The 18032-nt window shown below is 42.2% G+C and overlaps 1 protein-coding gene across 2 annotated transcripts in view; it reads right to left on the bottom strand.

Annotated features, from left to right (window-relative positions):
• Positions 1 to 5907, bottom strand: part of SLC12A2 (solute carrier family 12 member 2) — a 56150-nt gene extending 50243 nt beyond the window's left edge. For both annotated transcript variants that reach the window (XM_063180954.1, XM_063180955.1), the window contains exon 1: positions 5272 to 5907. In XM_063180954.1, the coding sequence (XP_063037024.1) occupies positions 5272 to 5772 (501 nt within the window). In that variant the 5' untranslated portion in view covers positions 5773 to 5907. The remainder of the gene's footprint in view (positions 1 to 5271) is intronic.
• Positions 5908 to 18032: the final 12125 nt, after the last annotated feature.

The following is an 18032-nucleotide window of genomic DNA, read 5'->3' as shown; positions in this document are numbered from 1 at the left end:
AGTTCACTCCTTTCAGCAGCAGTCCACACTTGTGCTGTGAGCTGTATAGGCTGCTAAAAGTTCAGTTATTTCCAGCTTCCCTGGGACATGGTGGGGGGAAAAAAGCAGTAAGAACAATATTAGCAGTTTGCTGAACACAGGGCATGTTTTTTAGCATTCCATGGGTGTTCTGGACTAAAGACTTATCAAATATTCAAGAGAAACAAGCATCAAGCAACAAAAAAAATGCAAATTATAAAAGGTCTTTATAAAATACAAGCCCAGGAACACTAATATTATTTACTGCTGCAAACAGAGCAGTACACTCATTTTTTCCCTGATAAAAACGGTTGGGGATCAGTGGGGTATCAGTGTAAGCAAAATGGGGATTCCTGACACAGGCTGAAAAAGCATAAAAACATTCTTCTGCACGGTGCAAGTAAAGCCTCACTGAGTACAGGTGCATTAAGGTCACTGCTGTTTAAAAGTGATGAAAGAACAGATACCAATTATAGGCTTCTGGGACACACAACAGCACTGGGACCAAGACTAAGAGAGCTTCCCTTGTTTAATTTTAGTACACTGAACTTCAGAAAGAAGATTCAAATTCTGCTCACATATATGAAGGACAGAAAGAAGGAAATGTAATTTAAATTAAAAATAACCAGAAGTGAAAAAAAAAAAAAAAGAAACCTCCAGACTGCAGACAAGACTCAGCAAGGTGGTTCAATAAAAACCATCTGCAAGAGGGTCTCAATCTTCTGTGAGAGGGAAGAAAGGAGCTCTTACACAACAGGGCCAGCTACCTTGATATCCTACAATCATCTTTTAGCCTTTTATGCATCTTTAGCTCAGTTCTGCTTTTATTACAGGCTAAGCAAACATAAACCACGAATTGAAAGAAAATACAACTAAACAATTATTAGAGATGCAGCAGTTGTTCAACATTCTCAAGACAGAACTCAGTTTTGTTAGAAAGCAGTGCCAAACATAGACCTTTTTACTGTGCTTATGTTAAACATTTGAAGTCATCGGGTCAGAGAAAAAACTGCAGCGTTTGAGAAAATACTTAACATAGCCCAAAAGACAACTGAAAACAATTACAGTCATTCAACTTGAGTAAAAACAAACAAAAACCAAAAACCCCTCAATTTGTATCAGGACTACCAGTAATTGCCTTTTTTCTCACACCTGTCTCCAAATTCAAGTGACAGGTGCACAGATTTTTGTGCGGGAGGAAGCAAAGCACACTTGTGTTTTTAAATACCTTGGGATTTCTTTTTGTTTTTTATTAATAATTTGATGCTGATGGGGATGGGGTGGAGGTGGCGTAAGGATCCTGCTCTGAGATCAGCTCCTTGCCCTGCCAGAGCTCCCGGCGGGTGTTTAACAAGCAGCAGAGCAGAGCTGCCAGCAGAGGGCTTGGTTCACACCACATCCACTCACCACAGCTGCGAGGGACTGCGCAGAGATCAAATCAGAACCACTCACACACAGTGAGATCTAGTCTTAAAGGAAAAAAAAAACAAAAAAAAAAAACAATCTCCCCAAATCACTCAATGCTATACAGAAAAATCCTAAATTATTTCAGTGGGTTACAGTGCGCAGGTCTGAATACCCTAACAGTACAGACTTGTCAGAACAATAATGTCTGTGATATTGTGACATGGTATTGGTAAACTGAGGGGCACAAAGGCATGTGGGCAGTATTTCTACAGGCTTTATCTTGATCTACAGATGTAGCTGACCCAAGAGAAGCTGTAGGACAGGCAAAAAATTAACAAAAGAATGTTTTTAATCTTCCCATGGTCTGAAGACAGATCCCCCTCAAGAGGGCAGGGGACACCACTGCAAGAAAAACCTGCATGTCGTGGTAGGCTGACTTCCCTCCTGCTTTTTTGCTAATAAACACCCTCTCACCTCAACATCTCTGGAGACCAGAGCTCCTGCAACACATTCGCTTCACAAGACAGCAACTGCAACAGCATCACTAAATTCTCTCTCTCATCTCTCTAAAGGAGAGAGAAATCAACACATACCAACTGGGTAAGGAGCAGGCTGACCACCTTAGTTATCTACAGTCAATGACATACTAATGCAAGACCCCCTCACCTGGAGTTTAACATGATCAACCAAGGGCAGTGTTATGCAATTCATCCACCTCAGAGTACTGCAGCATCACCCAGCTATGTTTCCACAGCCAGTTTCAACAAGAATCCCTTTCCTATGATAAGAGCCACTGCTGGAATGACCACACAAACACCTAGCCCACCAGGACTGCAGGACAAACCCTTTGGAAATGGGACCCCTCCGGTACAAGTGTGTGTCTTCCCCAAACAGCCACTCTTCTTCCAACACTGCTTTTCTGCGAGAAAAGAATCAACAGAAGTGTTAGACAGATGAAGCGTCTAAACAAAGCTAAAGGAAAAGAAAAAAAATCTGTTCTATATTGGGCACTGGCATCAACAATGCCCAACGCTGCCTCGCATTTATCTACTTATTAAAAGCAAACAGAATAGCAGGAACTCTAACTGCTGGATAAAATAGCTGCATTCAAAGCAGCGAACCATACCGCTGGTAAACAGCCCTGGGTCGCTCTTTACACAAAGTATCTGCCACTCCTGATGCACTGGGTCAAGCACAGAGGCACAACAATGGGCTGTGCAAACTTTATTGTGAAGGTGCTGGGATGTACCAGCTGCCTTGCACAGACATGCTGTACCCGATAAATTGGTACAGGACCCACAGCTAAAGAGCAAGGTTAATTCTTCAAGCCACTTTCCCAAACGCACAGCACCACTCAACAGCAGGGACCTGCTAGTCAGCAGGAACTGAAGTCACTTTGAGAACGAACACAAAAAGCCCCCTGGCAACAGTAAAAAAAAAAAAAAAAAAAAAAAAAAAAAAAAAAAAAAAGGCACAACAGCTTTGAGAACATCTTCCACATAAAAGTACAGCATCATCTTGATTTGTAAGTTATCAGGGCTCTGTGTTCACAAACCAAGCACACAATCAGAGATGGGATGTGCTTGATAGTCCCGTGGGATTGACATGAGATTGCCAGGAATGCAGGTATCCAATGCTATTAGCATGCACAACACACCCTTATTAAAAGCTTTTGTGTTCACAGCTTTATCTGGAAAGTGTTTTGCGAAGCTGGAAGCAAAAATAATGGCTTCCCTTCTTCTTATAAGCCTAAGTAGCTGCTAACACCTTAACTGCTTTGGACATTAAACATCCTGTGACAGAAAACTTGGGTTACTCCACTGAACTTCAACTTAAAATTCTGAAGTTTATATTGTGACCTTTTAAAAAAATTAATACTTAATATCAAGTGCAATCAAAATTCCATATTCCACTCCAACATTTATTTAATGAGAGGAGCAGCCCAAGTAGACAGGGCATGGCTTTAAAAAAGGAAGTATCTTCACATGCACATCTGTGCACACTGGAGAACGAATTAATGACATTTAAGAAATTAATAATTTGACTTAATTAATGCTCACTATGGAACTGTTTTGATAGTGATCCTGTAATTAGGTTGTCTACCACTCCTCTGTGCCACAGACTACAAAGAAAATTCCTTGCCCTTAACTTCTTCTTAATAAAGAAATTACAATTTTAGAAATTGTAATTCCACAATATGTTCTATCCTGCACTGAAATATCTTAATGGTATCAAAGAGCTTTCCACAGTGCTGGAATATGAACACATCGAAAATGCCATCTGCCAGCCTTAGAAATCTGAGAAATGTTCTGCTTACAATGCTGAGTATCCAACACCTGGTCATCCCATCATGGACCAGGAGTCAGAAATTTGGGGGAGCAGGAGGACAGAAAACCAGCGTGGTTTCACATGCACTATGAGCACACATACATGTGTTTTATTTATGGCACACATGGCAAAAACTGACAATTTCGATTTCATACTAACTTAGAATCAGACCACAGATCATCATTTAGCTCCATCAAAAGGGGACCTGGAAGGCAGGAGTAATTTGCAGCGATGGTTAGTAATTAAAATCTGACATCTTATCTCAGATGTCACAAACAAGTATCTTTGCAATACACCAACCAGTTACTTCTAGTGGAACACTTCCACAGTCAGTGTCAAAAACACACTTAAACGGTCACCAGCATTCCCTAAAAAAACCCTAAACCCCACATATCAGTGCTGATGCACTGAGCAGCCCAATAATGGTGAGAAACGAGTAAATCTGGAAAGAACACACCTTTCCTCAAGGAACTCCACCTACAAGGGGTGAAAAGTGGGATGCAAAAAAAAGTTCTGGAAACAAAATATTCGCTTCCTTGGAATGTGGGCCATGCATTTCTTTATTTCCCTAAACCCAGCAGAAAGACCTCACTCAAAGCACAGGCTCCTGAGCACAGCCATACACCCATTTTCAAACTGATGAAAACAGCACTGCCAGAGGTTAATCTTTATCTGGAGTTAGCTGAGTGATGATAGTTTAAAAACAAGAAAAAAGTCTAGGAAATTAATTCTACGTTCAGCTAAAGCTGGTCTTCTAGCCAAGGCAGCCTGCAATGCAAAGAAGGCTCTCACTGTCAACCCGTCTCAAATAACACACGGACTCGTAGTCCAAAATAGAAAAAAGCTTCAGACGCGCAGCTCCGAAATGTTTCAAGCCTTGACGGCGGCCGGGAGGCAGGGAGCAGCGCTGCGAGGGCTCGCTCAGGCTCCGTGCCCGTGCAGATCCAGCAGCATCCCACCCGGATCCCATCGGATCCAGCGGGCTCTGCCTCGGCGCCGCACACACAAACCTCCGGCCGGTACCAAAGCGAGCGCATCCTTATTTATTTACCTTTTTTTTTTCTTTTTTTTTTTTTTAGCGTCTCTACCAAATGTTTTCACTTCCCTTCCCAGACTGATTCCCACGGCCAGCCCCCGAATTAATACCCTATCCGAATCAATACCCTATCTGCTGGAGGCGATTTGGAAGTGAAAAACCTGTAAGAGATCCCCGCTCAGTGACGGGGAGAACAGACCTACAGCTCTAAATACCTCTTGCACTGGGGGACCATCTCCCAAAAGCACGTGTGTGGGGGGGGATGGATACCGCTGCGTCACGAAAAGACAAAAAAAAAAAAAAAATATATATATATATATAACAGAACTGAGACGCAAGCTATGCACCCGCGCTATTTGCGCCTGCTCGAGGCTCGGCGAGCTTTCAGCTTTTTTCTTTTTTTTTTTTTAAGCTTTTCTGCCGACACACTCCGAAAAGCCGCCGCACCCCCGGCGCCGGGGGAGCCCGAGGGCCGCTCTCACCTTGTCCAGCTCATCGTGCAGCTCGGCCAGGCTGGGCCGGAGCAGCTTCTCGCCCAGGTCGGCGGCCGTGTGCCGGTAGTGGTCGATGCGGGGCACGGCGTCCATGGTGTTGTGGCCGAAGGTGCGCAGGTAGTAGGTGTTGGTATGGGTATCATAGTAGTAGTGGTGGTGCCCGCCCGAGTGCAGGCTGCCCTCGCTCATCACCGTGTCGCCGCCGTTCTGGACGCCGCTCACGTTGCCGCCCTCCGAGCTGCCTCCCCCGGGCTCGCCGGGGCTCTCGCCGCCGGCGGACGGGTCCACGAAGTTCACTCGAAACCTGCCCTTGGCTTCCTCGCCTCCCTTACCCGCCGCGCCGATGTCCCCGCACGACTTGCGGGGCCCCTCGGCCACCAAGTCCACCTGGAAGCGGCTCTGGCTCGGCGTGGGACCCAGCGGCTTGCCCAGCGCATCCTTGGAGCCCTCATCCCCCGCGGACCCCGCTGCCAGATCCTTGTCCTCCATGCCTTCCCCTCGCTCTGCGGCCGCCACTGCTCCGAACGCCCCTCCCGGCCGGCGGCTCCGCTGCTTTAAGCGGCCGAGCAGCGCCCCGGGGCTGCCGCAGACACAGCGCCGCGCCCCGCCCCCGCCGCAGCGCCAGGTGACGGTGCCTCCGGTCCCTCCGCCCGATCCCGCTCTGCCCAGGCAGGAGCGCGGTCGCTTTCTCGGCTGGCGCGGCGGGAGGGATGCGGGGGGGAAAAAACCGGCGGCGCCGCGCAGGCTCCGCCCGCTCCCGGCTGCGGCGGAGGGGGCGGAGGGGGCGGCGGGAGCGCGTCCCCGGCCGGGCGGCGGCGGCTCCTCCCGCCCGCACTATGGCGGCACCGCCGCATCCGCCCCGCGGCGCCGCTGGGAGGAGCGGGGGGGGGCCGCACCGCGATCCCGCCCGGCACAGCCCCGCCGGCCGCCGCCACGTCTCGCGAGAGGAGCGGGGGGCGCTCGGAGCCGCGCGGTGCCTCACAGAGCCCGGACCCATCGGGAGCCCCCGAGACCCCTCAGGGACCCGCCCGGTCCCTCACGCAGCCCCGGACTTCCCATGCACACCCCCAGATCCCCTCAGACACCCCCGGAGCCCTCACGCACCCCTGACCTCCCATGCACACCCCCAGATCCCTTCAGACACCCCCGGAGAGCTCATGCACCCCTGACCTCCTATGCACACCTCCAGATCCCCTAAGTTCCCCATCCAGTCCCTCACACGCACTGTCGGACTCATATACACCGCCAGATCTCCTCAGAAACCCCTTGCTTCATTACACACACCCACACCCAGACGTCTCACCCACTCCCTGGGCCCCTCATAGACACCCCCAGTTCCCCTCACACACACACCCAGAGCTCTCACATGCTTTGGTGCCTCATACAGCTCCTTGGACCCCTCATATACCCCTAGATCGCCTCACATCCCTCCTGTTGCTCACACACACCCCCTGGTCCCTCACATACACCCAGATCCCCTAACAAACCCCCAGTTCTTCACACACCCCACAGTTCCTCAGCCACCCCACAGAACCACAGGACTGGGTTAGGCTGGAAGGGACCACACGAGGTCGTCTGGTCCGGTCTCCCTGCTCCTCGGCAGGGTCATCCCAAAGCACATGGCACCGGATTGTGACCATACGGCTCTGGAATGTCTCCAGAGACGGAGACTCCACACCCTCCCTGGACAATCTGTTCCCGTGCTCGGTCACTGCACAGGGGAGAAGTTCTTCATGCTCAGGTGGAATGTTCCTGTGCATCAGTTCCTGCTCTTTCTTTCGCCCTGCTGCTTGACCATCACCAAACCGAGCCTCTCTCCATCTCCCTGGCACCCCCTTCTCATATTTATAAACAAGGATGAGGTTTTTTCTCAGCTGCCTCTTCTCCAGGCTGAACAGGCCCAGCTCACTCACCTGTCCTCACCAGAGAAGCTCCAGTGCCCCCATGATCCTCATTGCCCCTGGACCTGCTCATACATTCCTTGGTTCTTCACACACCCCCTGCACCGCACACACCCTAGGCCCCTTCACACACCCCCTGGTTCCTCAGACACCCCCTGAAACCCCTCACCTCACCCTGGACTCCTTCACACCCCGTCCTGGATCCCCCTTTCTTACCTTCCAGCCTCTGGATCTCTGCCAATTGCACCGTAAAAACCACTTGCATAATAGATCTAATGTCAGTAATGCCTTTTTCTGTCTCCTCTGCTGCAGCTTTTTGTCCCTGTTTTCTTAAAGTTATTCTTTCTCCAAAAGCATATATGGTTCTTTAATTTGAAAACTGAAGTCGTTCTGCCTCCTCGCTCTCACTGGAACATAAGTGCCTGGATAATCCATTAAAGCATATGAAGTTGACTCTTTGTGAAAAGGAGCCTCAGATGGGAGTAAAATACTTCAGCTTCCATAGTCAGAATTTAAACAGGGGCTCACCAGTTATTTTTCATTGTTTATTTCTGTTGTCTGAGGTAGCAGCTCACAGAATATCACCAGAGGAGGTGGGCTATGTCTCCAAAACAGTTTCACCTTATTTAGGTTGCTACAAATCATCAAGCAAACATTCACTTCAGCCAGGCCTCTTGAGCAATGTCACCTCTTTATGTCAGTGACATTTTAGCTGGTACTTCTGGGTTCCAAATCTTTTATTTTTTCCCCTGACGTGAAGTTCTGTATATTTTCCCCCTCTGCCTAGCAAACTCTGAGTGCCAACAGCCATTTTTTAGCTCACCACATCTCTACTGTTTTATTTCAATGAACAACAAACCTAGTGACGTCATCCAACAGAAAACGACTGGAACTATAAAACAAAGCTCGATTTTCCATAACAATTAGAGGAAGAAGTATTTCAATTCTAGGGATGTGTACATGCCTAAAAAAGCTAAGGATGCCTCAGTAGGTTAAAAAGATGGGTACACTGATCCTTCTTTGTTTAAACACTGTTGTGGAAAAACAGAAAAAAATCATACTTCTAAATAGCTTGAGACATCATTTGATAGACTCACAAATTTAAAAAGAAAAAAAGAGAAAATATTTGAAACATTTGGCAAGTTTTCAGAGTGTAAAGAAAAAAAAAATCTCTGTACAAGCTAGAAAATAAAATAATAGGCCATGGTGAAGTTTTTTTACTTTTGTCAGGGTGCAAAGACTTGTAAAACAGCGGATGATGAAGAAAACTATTCAAGTTAAAAGATTTCTGTCCAGAACTGAAAGTAAGCAGCACCTAAACAACAGATGATGTGCAAAGAAAATCCACCGTACATTTTTCATAGGCAGACATAAACAGTTCTTGATCAACATCTGCATAGAATGTCATGTGATAAGGTGTTTGGAAACAGTTTAGACTTGGAAATGGCAATTTCTGTCAGTTCCCTGAATAAATAAGTGAAAGCAGCAGAGAGAAGCAGCTCGTGAAATCCCATGGATGTTGTACAGTTGATGCTGGTGGGATGGTACTGCAATATTTAGATATTTTAAAGGACACTCTTAATGGATGAGTGGAGGTGTGTTGGCTATGTTGGGCAAGGCCCATGGCCTGCCTGGCATCAGTTCTTAACATTTCTGTGATTCCATGGTTCTGTGAATGTGAGATAATGCTAAATACTGGCTTTGAAGAAAACAAAAAGTTGAGGATGCTACCTCAGCCCCCAAGAAAGACAAGGGAATGGAGGACTTGAGGAAAAGATGGATGAGGAAAATTGAAGCCTCTCAGAATTAAAAGAGTCAAAAAGATGAGGAATTACCACAGTATGCGAAGTGGAACAACAGCAAGAGGAAAATGAACCGAGATTTCATCAGGGTTCTGGGACTTCCTGTAACCCATGAGAAGGGTGAGAGACTCTGTAGCTGGAGAGAAGAATAAAGGGCACACAAATTCCCATTAACTGCCAATCAAAATGTCATCAATAGTAAGAAATACGCTTTGAGGGGAAAAATAAAAGAGTATTCACTTTAAGCTCATAATGAAATGGTTTCTGACATAGCACTGCTTAAAATAGCACTGCAGTAGAGTTTGGGGGTTATTGGTAAAGGAAATAGCATAACATTAAATAAAAGCTAGCACTAAATTATTTCTATTCTGGCCAAGATTGTTGACCACAGAACATTAGTAATTGTTTTTTTTTTTTCTTTAGAAAGGGAGGAGGGAGGAGCTGTGGAGGTTTTCGGTATCTTTTGACAAACTTTTTCTGCTTTGAGCTTGCCATTTCCAGATACTTCATAGGGCTTATTTGATAATTAATGTGAAACACTGGAAAATGCAAACAGTTTATGCCATTATGATTGTGCTGGTCATTTAGATCAGATCTCACTCCTGTGTGCCTCTTTGCCAGGCAGAAGAACTGTAATTTTAAGTCTTTCTCTTCCAAAGTGCAAGCATATGACAGCAACTCATTTTGCCAACTGGATAGGATCTTTTCTTCTCCAAGGGCCCTTTATATCATCATCATCAATCATCATCATCATCATCATCATCATCATCCACTGGCCTTAAGCTCTTGATGGGCTTGCTGTTCCATATCTATGTACTAATTTAATTTTTTTCTGTATATTTTTCTATATTGCAGCACTCATCTCATGCTCATGATCTGTTTTGACTTGGTTTTAATACATTTCAGCTTTTGCACAGAAAAGGTTTTCTCTAGTAATTTGCCTTATTCCTGCTGTTTGTTTGTCCCAACTTCCTCTCAACCTTTCTCAAGACATTCTTTTTTGAGGATACAAATTTGTCATCTCTCCGTAATTTTTTTTTTCCCAGCAATTGGCACCCATAAGAATTCAACTCCTTTTAGTCTCCACATGAGCTTTGCCTTAGATCAGTTTCCTCATTTTGTTTTTTTGGGGTTTTTTTGGGTTTTTTTTTAGTGAGCATAGGTGTATTTGGGTTTTTTTTTTTTTTGTGCTTTTTGGTCCTGTAGAGTAAGCTCAAGCCACTGCTTCTATGCAGTTCTTCAGTGCTACAATTGTAGAGCAGGGTCTGTGCATGTGCTACTTGAACCATAAGGAGGGTATTTGCCCTCTTGGATTGTCATCCACCTAGTTGTTCCTTAATGCAGAACCTTATTACAGAACCTTAGGGTCTAAAAGGGTTGTTTTCTTCATTTCTTCAGCTCATACACAACCTGATTCTTTGTTCTGCTTTTTTCTTCATTTCCTTTATATTACTTCTTTCCTTCTATTTTTCCTTAGTGCTCATTAGAAAATAGAGGTAGAGTTAGCATTTGTGTTCTCCTACTGCACTGTTTATTGTGTCCTTTATAATTATTACAGGTGTTCATCCAAATCAGGTTTAAGTAATAATTTATTTTCCAAGAAATCTGGATGAAGTCCTAACAAATACAGTATTGTCATGTGGTAACTTACCTGTATTTGTATTACACTAATCCTAGCTTACAAGAAAAAAAAGGTAATTGCAGCAACACTTTTGAAAGGCTGCCAGATAAATCCTATGATTAAGACACTTAGAAATGAAATCCGTTTGCTGGCAGCCGGATGTGGTGCTGGAAAATCTCTTCCAGGGGCCTTTTTTGTTCTGTTCATGCCTTAGATGTGTCCCTGTGTGTCTTCAGTATTTCAGTGTCCTTGCTTTTATGGAGCTGGTGGGAGTGAGACCACCACCACAATTATGCTAGTCCTAAAATTTTAGTGTTTTTAGCATTCTCTGAAGACTGACATGCAAGATAACACTTTGGATAGCTTCTTCAATGCTCTGCCACCAATGCATTTGCTTAGGAGAGAAGTACATCTCCTGTCCATCCAGAAATGTAAGTTTCTGCAAGATGCTGTGTGATTTTGGTAGCTGGGGGAAGGATATTCAGCACCTGCTCTCTGCCCTGAGCGCGAGCTCCCATGTCTAGTTTTAGGGTACTTTAAAGTTAAAGGTATCTTTAAAGTTCTGGTTGTCTTGGTACCCAAGAAACTGCCTTTTATCCCGTGCCCGTGACAGTCTGGTTGAGACCAGCAGAGCCCACAGGCTCTAGAAACCACTGCCAAGGTGTGCATGTGACACAGGGAGATTAAATGCTAAGACAGACCTTATAATTACGAACTTCAATTACCACATATCATTCAGAGCACTTACTGTCTGACTCACTCCTCTTTTTGCCCAGCATTTTAAAATTGCATTGTGTACGTACATGTGTTAGGAAGAAGAAATTATTCAAAGGGAGATGGAATTAATTATTTTAAAGTGCTGTCGCCATAGGCAGATGCATCAGGAATGATTTGAGAATATAGATGAACTTACTTCAACAATTCTGGAAATAAGACAACACACAGGCCTTTTGTGCAGTATAATGTATTTTCAAAATAAGATTATGTTCTTTGTGATTTTGGTTTTTTTGTTATGTTTCTTTCATTTTAAAGTTTTAGTATTTTCTATGTCTCAGTCTCTAAGGAATTTTATCACAGATGAAGCTGCAGGCAATCACTGAGGTGCTGCTGAAATGTAAAGTGGGCAGCCTGAATACTCAGTAACTTCAGTCCAGACTACAGAGCACTAATTTTGATTCCAAACCAAGAAGCTGAGCTGCTCAGCACTGAGCTCATGCAGTCCATCTCACCAGAGAGCCTCCTATTTTATTTCTCTGTGAGCTAGGAACCTGTGCTGATAGTTTCTTTCTGACACCTCTGTGTGAGCAAAGTCCATTTTGCATATTTCAGTTCCTTCCTCAGTTCATCTCTTTGCTCTCTAAAACTACAAACAAGAAGTTGTCTCTCACATAAAACTTCTGGAGACTGTAGCCTGTAGTCATGAGATAGCCAGAGCACAGGGATAAGGAAATGTGTTACCCTTCAGGGATATAGCCAAAAGATTTCTGTTTCTCATTTTTCCTATTCAAAGTTTTTAGTTGTTGTTGCTGGTTTGTTTTTTTGGGTGTTTTTTTTTTTGTTTTGTTTTGTTTTTTTTTTGGTTGGTTGGTTGGGCCTTTTTTTTTTTTTTTTGTTCAGTTACTTCATTATGTTTCCAGAAGATAAAATAGCTTCTATGTCTTTGTGTCCCATTCATTATCTGCTGAAACGCATGTCCTGTGGAGCAAATACCCATTTTGTAAAGAAGCCAAAGGAGACAGGTTGGCCAGCAGCCCACCAATGTCCACAGATATCTATATTTCCAGAAGCTCAAGCCAGCCAACCACATCCTACTAATACAATTAATTTTCAGTCCTTTTCATTCTTATTGTACTATGACAGTCAGTCCATTAATTTTTTTTTTTCATATTCTATAAACACGCATTATCAAAATTGAGTGGAAGTTACCAATAATTTATGCTACAGTCATCCTTTTGGTTTTGTTTTTTTTTTTTTTTTTCACTTTGACTACTTAATTGTTTAGAAAATTCCTTGGTTTTGTCCTGCCTTGTAACACCTTAAAAGTGAGTGGTCTGGGTGGAGGGAAAAGTCCAATTGTTTGAATGGAAATCTTGATACCCTCCTCTGATATGATGAACAAAATGTGTTCCATATACCATCAGCAGCAAGTGTAGTTAATCCAGTTTTATAGATTTTTTTTCATGTTAATGTACAGGTTTGTAGAGTTTACATGTTCAGGAAGTTAAGATTATGGGAAACGAGGATTGCACTACTTCTATCATGTGTCACCAAAGTAATCTCTTACTCCTTAACTTCATTTCATATTCAGATCTTCAGGAAGTATGTTGTATGATTGTGATGTGCATGCTACATGTTTGGCATCAGAGGATGAGATCCTTGGGGAGCAGGCAGGGAAGGTGAACCTTTACCACATCCCTGAGGATGTCTGCACAGGGACAGACATGTGTCCAGCCTTTGGAGTGCAGCCACTGGGAGCAAATCAAGGAAGCTTGTTCATAATAATTTTTAATAACTCTTCTCTCCTCTCATCTCCAGAACAGGAAATTAGTGTGGGAGCACAAAGGAACCAAGGTGTGAGAAGATACAGTGGTAAAAGAACATATTCTGACTTGAACCATTTCACAGATGGGAAAACTGAGGCATAGAGAGATGACAGCCCAAATCGACTCTACTGTGTGAGAGTGGAGGTGGATTATTTTGAACACACAATACCCTCTCAGTTTTCATTTCCACATTTTTGTTCCACCCACGGATTCATTGGGGAAATTGCTAATACAGAAGGCAGTCAAATCCATTCTAATCTTATAAGCAGTGGAAGCTGAAAACGCAGTTTTGTAGCAATGAGCTTGTTTTTCCCTTGCTTTCAGGGTAAGAAATACAGATTGCATTACAGATACTAGTTGTAAAGTCCTTTGTGTAACTTTTAAAGATATGTTGGCAGGATAAGTTGCTGTATATTGTATTCCTGAACAATACTAAGTATTTTGGTCAAGTGTTATTTTTTCTTGGGGTATTTTTGTATTTGCTATTGAAGCCTTTGAATGCTCCGATAGTGACTCACCTGCATCCTTTCAAAGAGTTTATCGCTAATCTCTGAAAATCATTACACCAACGTTTTATTAAAAAAAAAAAAAAAAAAAAAAAAAAAGTAGCCACATGTCTTTTTATAGGGCTAGAATCCAAATGCTTCTCTTCTTATCATTAAAAATGTCTTTGAACTCTTTCCCTAGGATAAGTTCAGGGTGACCTGAATGAATGGTCCCTGGGAATGCTAAGGAAATTTAGTGTTTATGAAAATTACTTGAAAAAGATAGCATGTCGCTGACATGTATATGACACTTCCAAGTAAACATGATTGTTTCAAAGAAAAAAAAAAAAAAAAAGAAAACCCCATCATAGTGCAAAAAGGTGAAAAAGGGATGAAACCTATGAGGGTGGTGAGGCCATGGAACAGGGTGCCCAGAGGAGCTGTGGCTGCTCCAACCCTGGAAGCCAGGTTGGACAGAGCTTGGAGCAACCTAGGATAGTGGAAGGTGTCCCTGTCCATGCCAGGGCGCTGAGTGAGATGATCCTTAAGGTGCCTTTCAACCGAAGCCATTCTATGATTCTGTTACTTTATTATTCTATGAAATTGTTATAATAATATCCAGTCAGCCACTCATCTCCATTTGAAATCATACAGTTTGATTAGTCTGCATTTAAAAAAAACCCACAATAGACAAAAATTTCCAGTTTTTGAGGAAACAGAAATAAAAGTGCTTGGAAGTAGAAAAATGAGAGACTGAAAAAGGCTGTTGTTCCTATGATGGGTCAAATAGGAAGGAACTTAATACATGTGTGCAAAATGCTGTAAGGCACTGGAAGAGGGGAAAATAGGGAGCTACAGTCAATCTCTCAACTGTAATAGAACTATCAATTAAGTTAAAAAATGATGACATGCAGCATAATAAGCTTGCAGATGCCATAGACTTAGGTGGGTGTGAAGAAGGGACTAGCCATTCAAATGACCAATAAAACATCAGCAGTTTTCAGGCAGAGGAAAATATTAGAGCTCTTAATCTTTTTCTGTCAAAATAAATGTGAACGCTTAGCAAGGATTAGACAGAATTCCTCCTCAAAATCAGTGCAGAAGTTGCTATCTGAATTTCCTCATGCTTGCAACTGGCACTGGTCCCTTCAGAGACTGGATTTTCAGATGATGTTTGCATTAATTTACCTCATGTGGTGCTCCTGCTCCTAGGAAAACACCCCTATTCAGAGGCATCTGGTGGAGAAAGTGGACGTCAGGTACCTTTATAAATGCTGGGAAACGGAACTGGCAGCACAAAATATGATACAAATGTTCAAAAGAGAATCTTCTTTTATAATTTGCTTTTCCCTTGATGAAAGCTACCTAAAGCACCATTGAAACAGACACTGACTTGCTGCTGCTTTGATCGATTTACTGGTTCATATTTTCAAAACATCCTTTAGGCAGATCATTCAGACCAAGAGGGAGAACTTCTGCTGTAACTATAGCTCATTTCCATCCCACATGTCATATTGTAAAATCTGTTTTATCCAGTTTCAGAAATAACTCCTTCAACAGTGTCAAAAAACATATGGCAAACATCACCCCCACACATCACATTCTATTGTCATCACCCACTTATGTCAAAGGGAATTAATATCCTAGGCACTCTCTAATCTTCAGGATGGACTGGAAGAAAATGCAGTAGAAATACTGTCCTGCAGTATTGCTCTCTGCACATCCTCTACTTTTGAAAATCCTCTGCTTTTGAAATCTGATTATCCTTCTCAACTAGAACATCAAAATGCAAAAATAACTAATTTTGTCTTTTGGCAGTGCTTTTTCTTATCTCTCCACTCTGTCAGCAAGCAGCAGTTTTTCCTCCTGTCCCTTTATGGTATGATGTCTTCCAAGAATATATTTGTTCTGTTTTGTAATGGAAATGATAACTGATTCTTTGTTCAATTTGTGCTTCTATTTGCCCCGTAAAGACAAACCTTGCTCCTTGTGTGACCAGGTACCTGCCACAGCAAAGACTCATCTTTGACAAGGATTTGCCTCCATTCTGCCACTGCCTTGTCTCATTTATGTGAGAAATTCTGAATCCCTATCTGCTTGTTTCTCCTAAAGATATTGCTACTATCCTGTTTCATATTCCTTGTCCTGTTCTCTGCTATCTTTCCTCTCAGCCTTCTTCAGCAGTAGATCTTGAGCTTTAGCAGGTTGAAAGATATCTGATCCCAGATTAAAGTTTTCAGTAGTCTAGATCACTGAATGTTAAAGCAATCTTAATGATCTGTACTGTATTTAAACAAATATTCAGTTGAATAGCTGTTTTATATATATAGCTAGACACCCAACTTGGCAAATTATGTAAGCATGAGTTTGTCTCCTGTGCTATTCAGCAAGGCACTGAAGAATGAATTTAGCATTAAAGTTGCTGGGGTTGACTAAGGTCAAGCTGTTTGTTTGAAAGACATGCCAAACAGAGGTGGGTTGCTGAAAGAAATCCTTCATTTTGCAGTTTGGAGCATAGGGAAAAAAAAAAGAAAAGAGGTAAAAAATACAGACACTAACAAGGAGGTTGGAGTTCTAGATTGAACACCTCCCCTCTCATCAGATATATTTAAATATTGTCACTGAAGTTATTAATGTGGTTGCTTTTTTTCTCTTTTTTTTAAAGGAAGTGTATTTAATAAAAAATAGATATAGAACTGAGTAATGATATTTACATTGAATTTACCTGGATTTAGTTTTCTAGCAACTGAGCCTAGTTGAGAGGCACGGGCAGTGACCCCCAGAAAACATTCTCTTATGGTTCATATTGTGTTTTTCCATTTGACCCCTGCTCCTTGGGTGAGCACACGCTGTCATCCATCCATAGCATTGTAACACGCTCTTGCATTAAACATAAGGGAGAATTCTGCATGCTGTTTGGGGGAAACTTTTGCAGGAAGTAACACACAGCATATTTAACGGGAAGCGAAGTATACATTTCAGAAATGTAATTGTAGATAGAAAAATGTGGGCATTTTTTCAAAGTTCCTACGTTTAGTACAATATTGATGGCACCTTTCCTCTGCTAAGCTAACAATTGTGTTTGTTTAGATACAATAGTGACATATATATTTTCATGTTCCAACAGGAGAGCAGGTCTTCTCTTTTTTAAATAAGCAAAATAGGTAAATGCTGAAACTGGCATTTTGGAAGGCTTGTTGCTCCACTCATTCCTTAATTCTCTGTCAACAGGTTGAAGTGTTGACATTTCAAGCATTTGGCAACTAGATACAAATAAATTGTCTTGTCAATTTGCAAAATATTACTATTTTATCTTCATACTAAAGTGCAGACATTATTAAATACCATTTAAGACACCAGAAAGGCCTTCCCTAATAAGATTACCCGAAACCTTACACTTAGCAGTGCTCTGTGAAAACTGCAACTTTGACTTCATAATCTAATAACTTTGCTTGTGTTTTCATCTTCAGTCAGATTTCTGATATTTCAGCTTTTTTACCAAAATTGAAAAACTGCAATAAATCAATTTTTTCCCAAAGAGAAGGAATTAGCTTTCTCAAAGAAACCAGGATGACTTCAAAACATGATGTGATATAATAATTTTACCACCTTGAACAATGAAATGAAAAAATAAAATTACATTAAAAGTGCTATGTTAGCTATGAGTACTTCACATAATGTAGTTTTTATAGTTCTGGAAAAGAATTACTTGTTTGATAAATAATATTTTAGTGGATTAATGACTTTAAGATAACTGAATCATAAATACAAATATGATTCCATGAAAGTCCACAGTAAAAATTTTGTTTTCTGTTTATCCAGTACGCACAGGAAGGAAAGGTCGGGGCTAAAGGCAGAAAGTTTAAAAATCCAGGACAAAAAGTTATGATACATAGTATGTTTTAAATTTGTGCAGCTGTTGCTATCCCTCTTTCTGTACTATCCAGATGTACCAAAATTCTTGTTTTTAATCTGGCTAATGTCAGATTGAACACTAAACATTTCACACACACAATTGAAGTCACTCTTGATTTCTTCACCTTCATTCTGACTTGGACATGGGTCAAATTCAAGACCTATTTTTTCCCAGTTGACTTATTCTGCAGATATCAGGGCCAAACAAAATACTAAGAAAAAACTTAGGTTCTTCTGGATATTTTTCCCATTGTTCTGCAATGAGATTGTCTTTAACTTACATTTATGTTGTGCTGCTTTTTTAAAATCTAATTGAAAAAAAACTGAGTAAATTAAATTAAATGCTTTGCTAATTTACTCTTATTATTAAAAAAAAAAACCCAAACTGCTCCTCAGCTCAAAATACATTATCAATCTGTTTTAGTCCTGATCTGTCTGTGAAATATTGTAACCTTTATTCCAATTCTTTTCAGGTTTGGTAA

The sequence above is a fragment of the Melospiza melodia genome, chromosome Z, assembly GCF_035770615.1.
Source record: "Melospiza melodia melodia isolate bMelMel2 chromosome Z, bMelMel2.pri, whole genome shotgun sequence".
NCBI lineage: Eukaryota > Metazoa > Chordata > Aves > Passeriformes > Passerellidae > Melospiza > Melospiza melodia.
The sequence above is the reverse complement of the archived record's forward strand: the minus strand, read 5'-3'. Positions and strand labels throughout refer to the sequence as shown.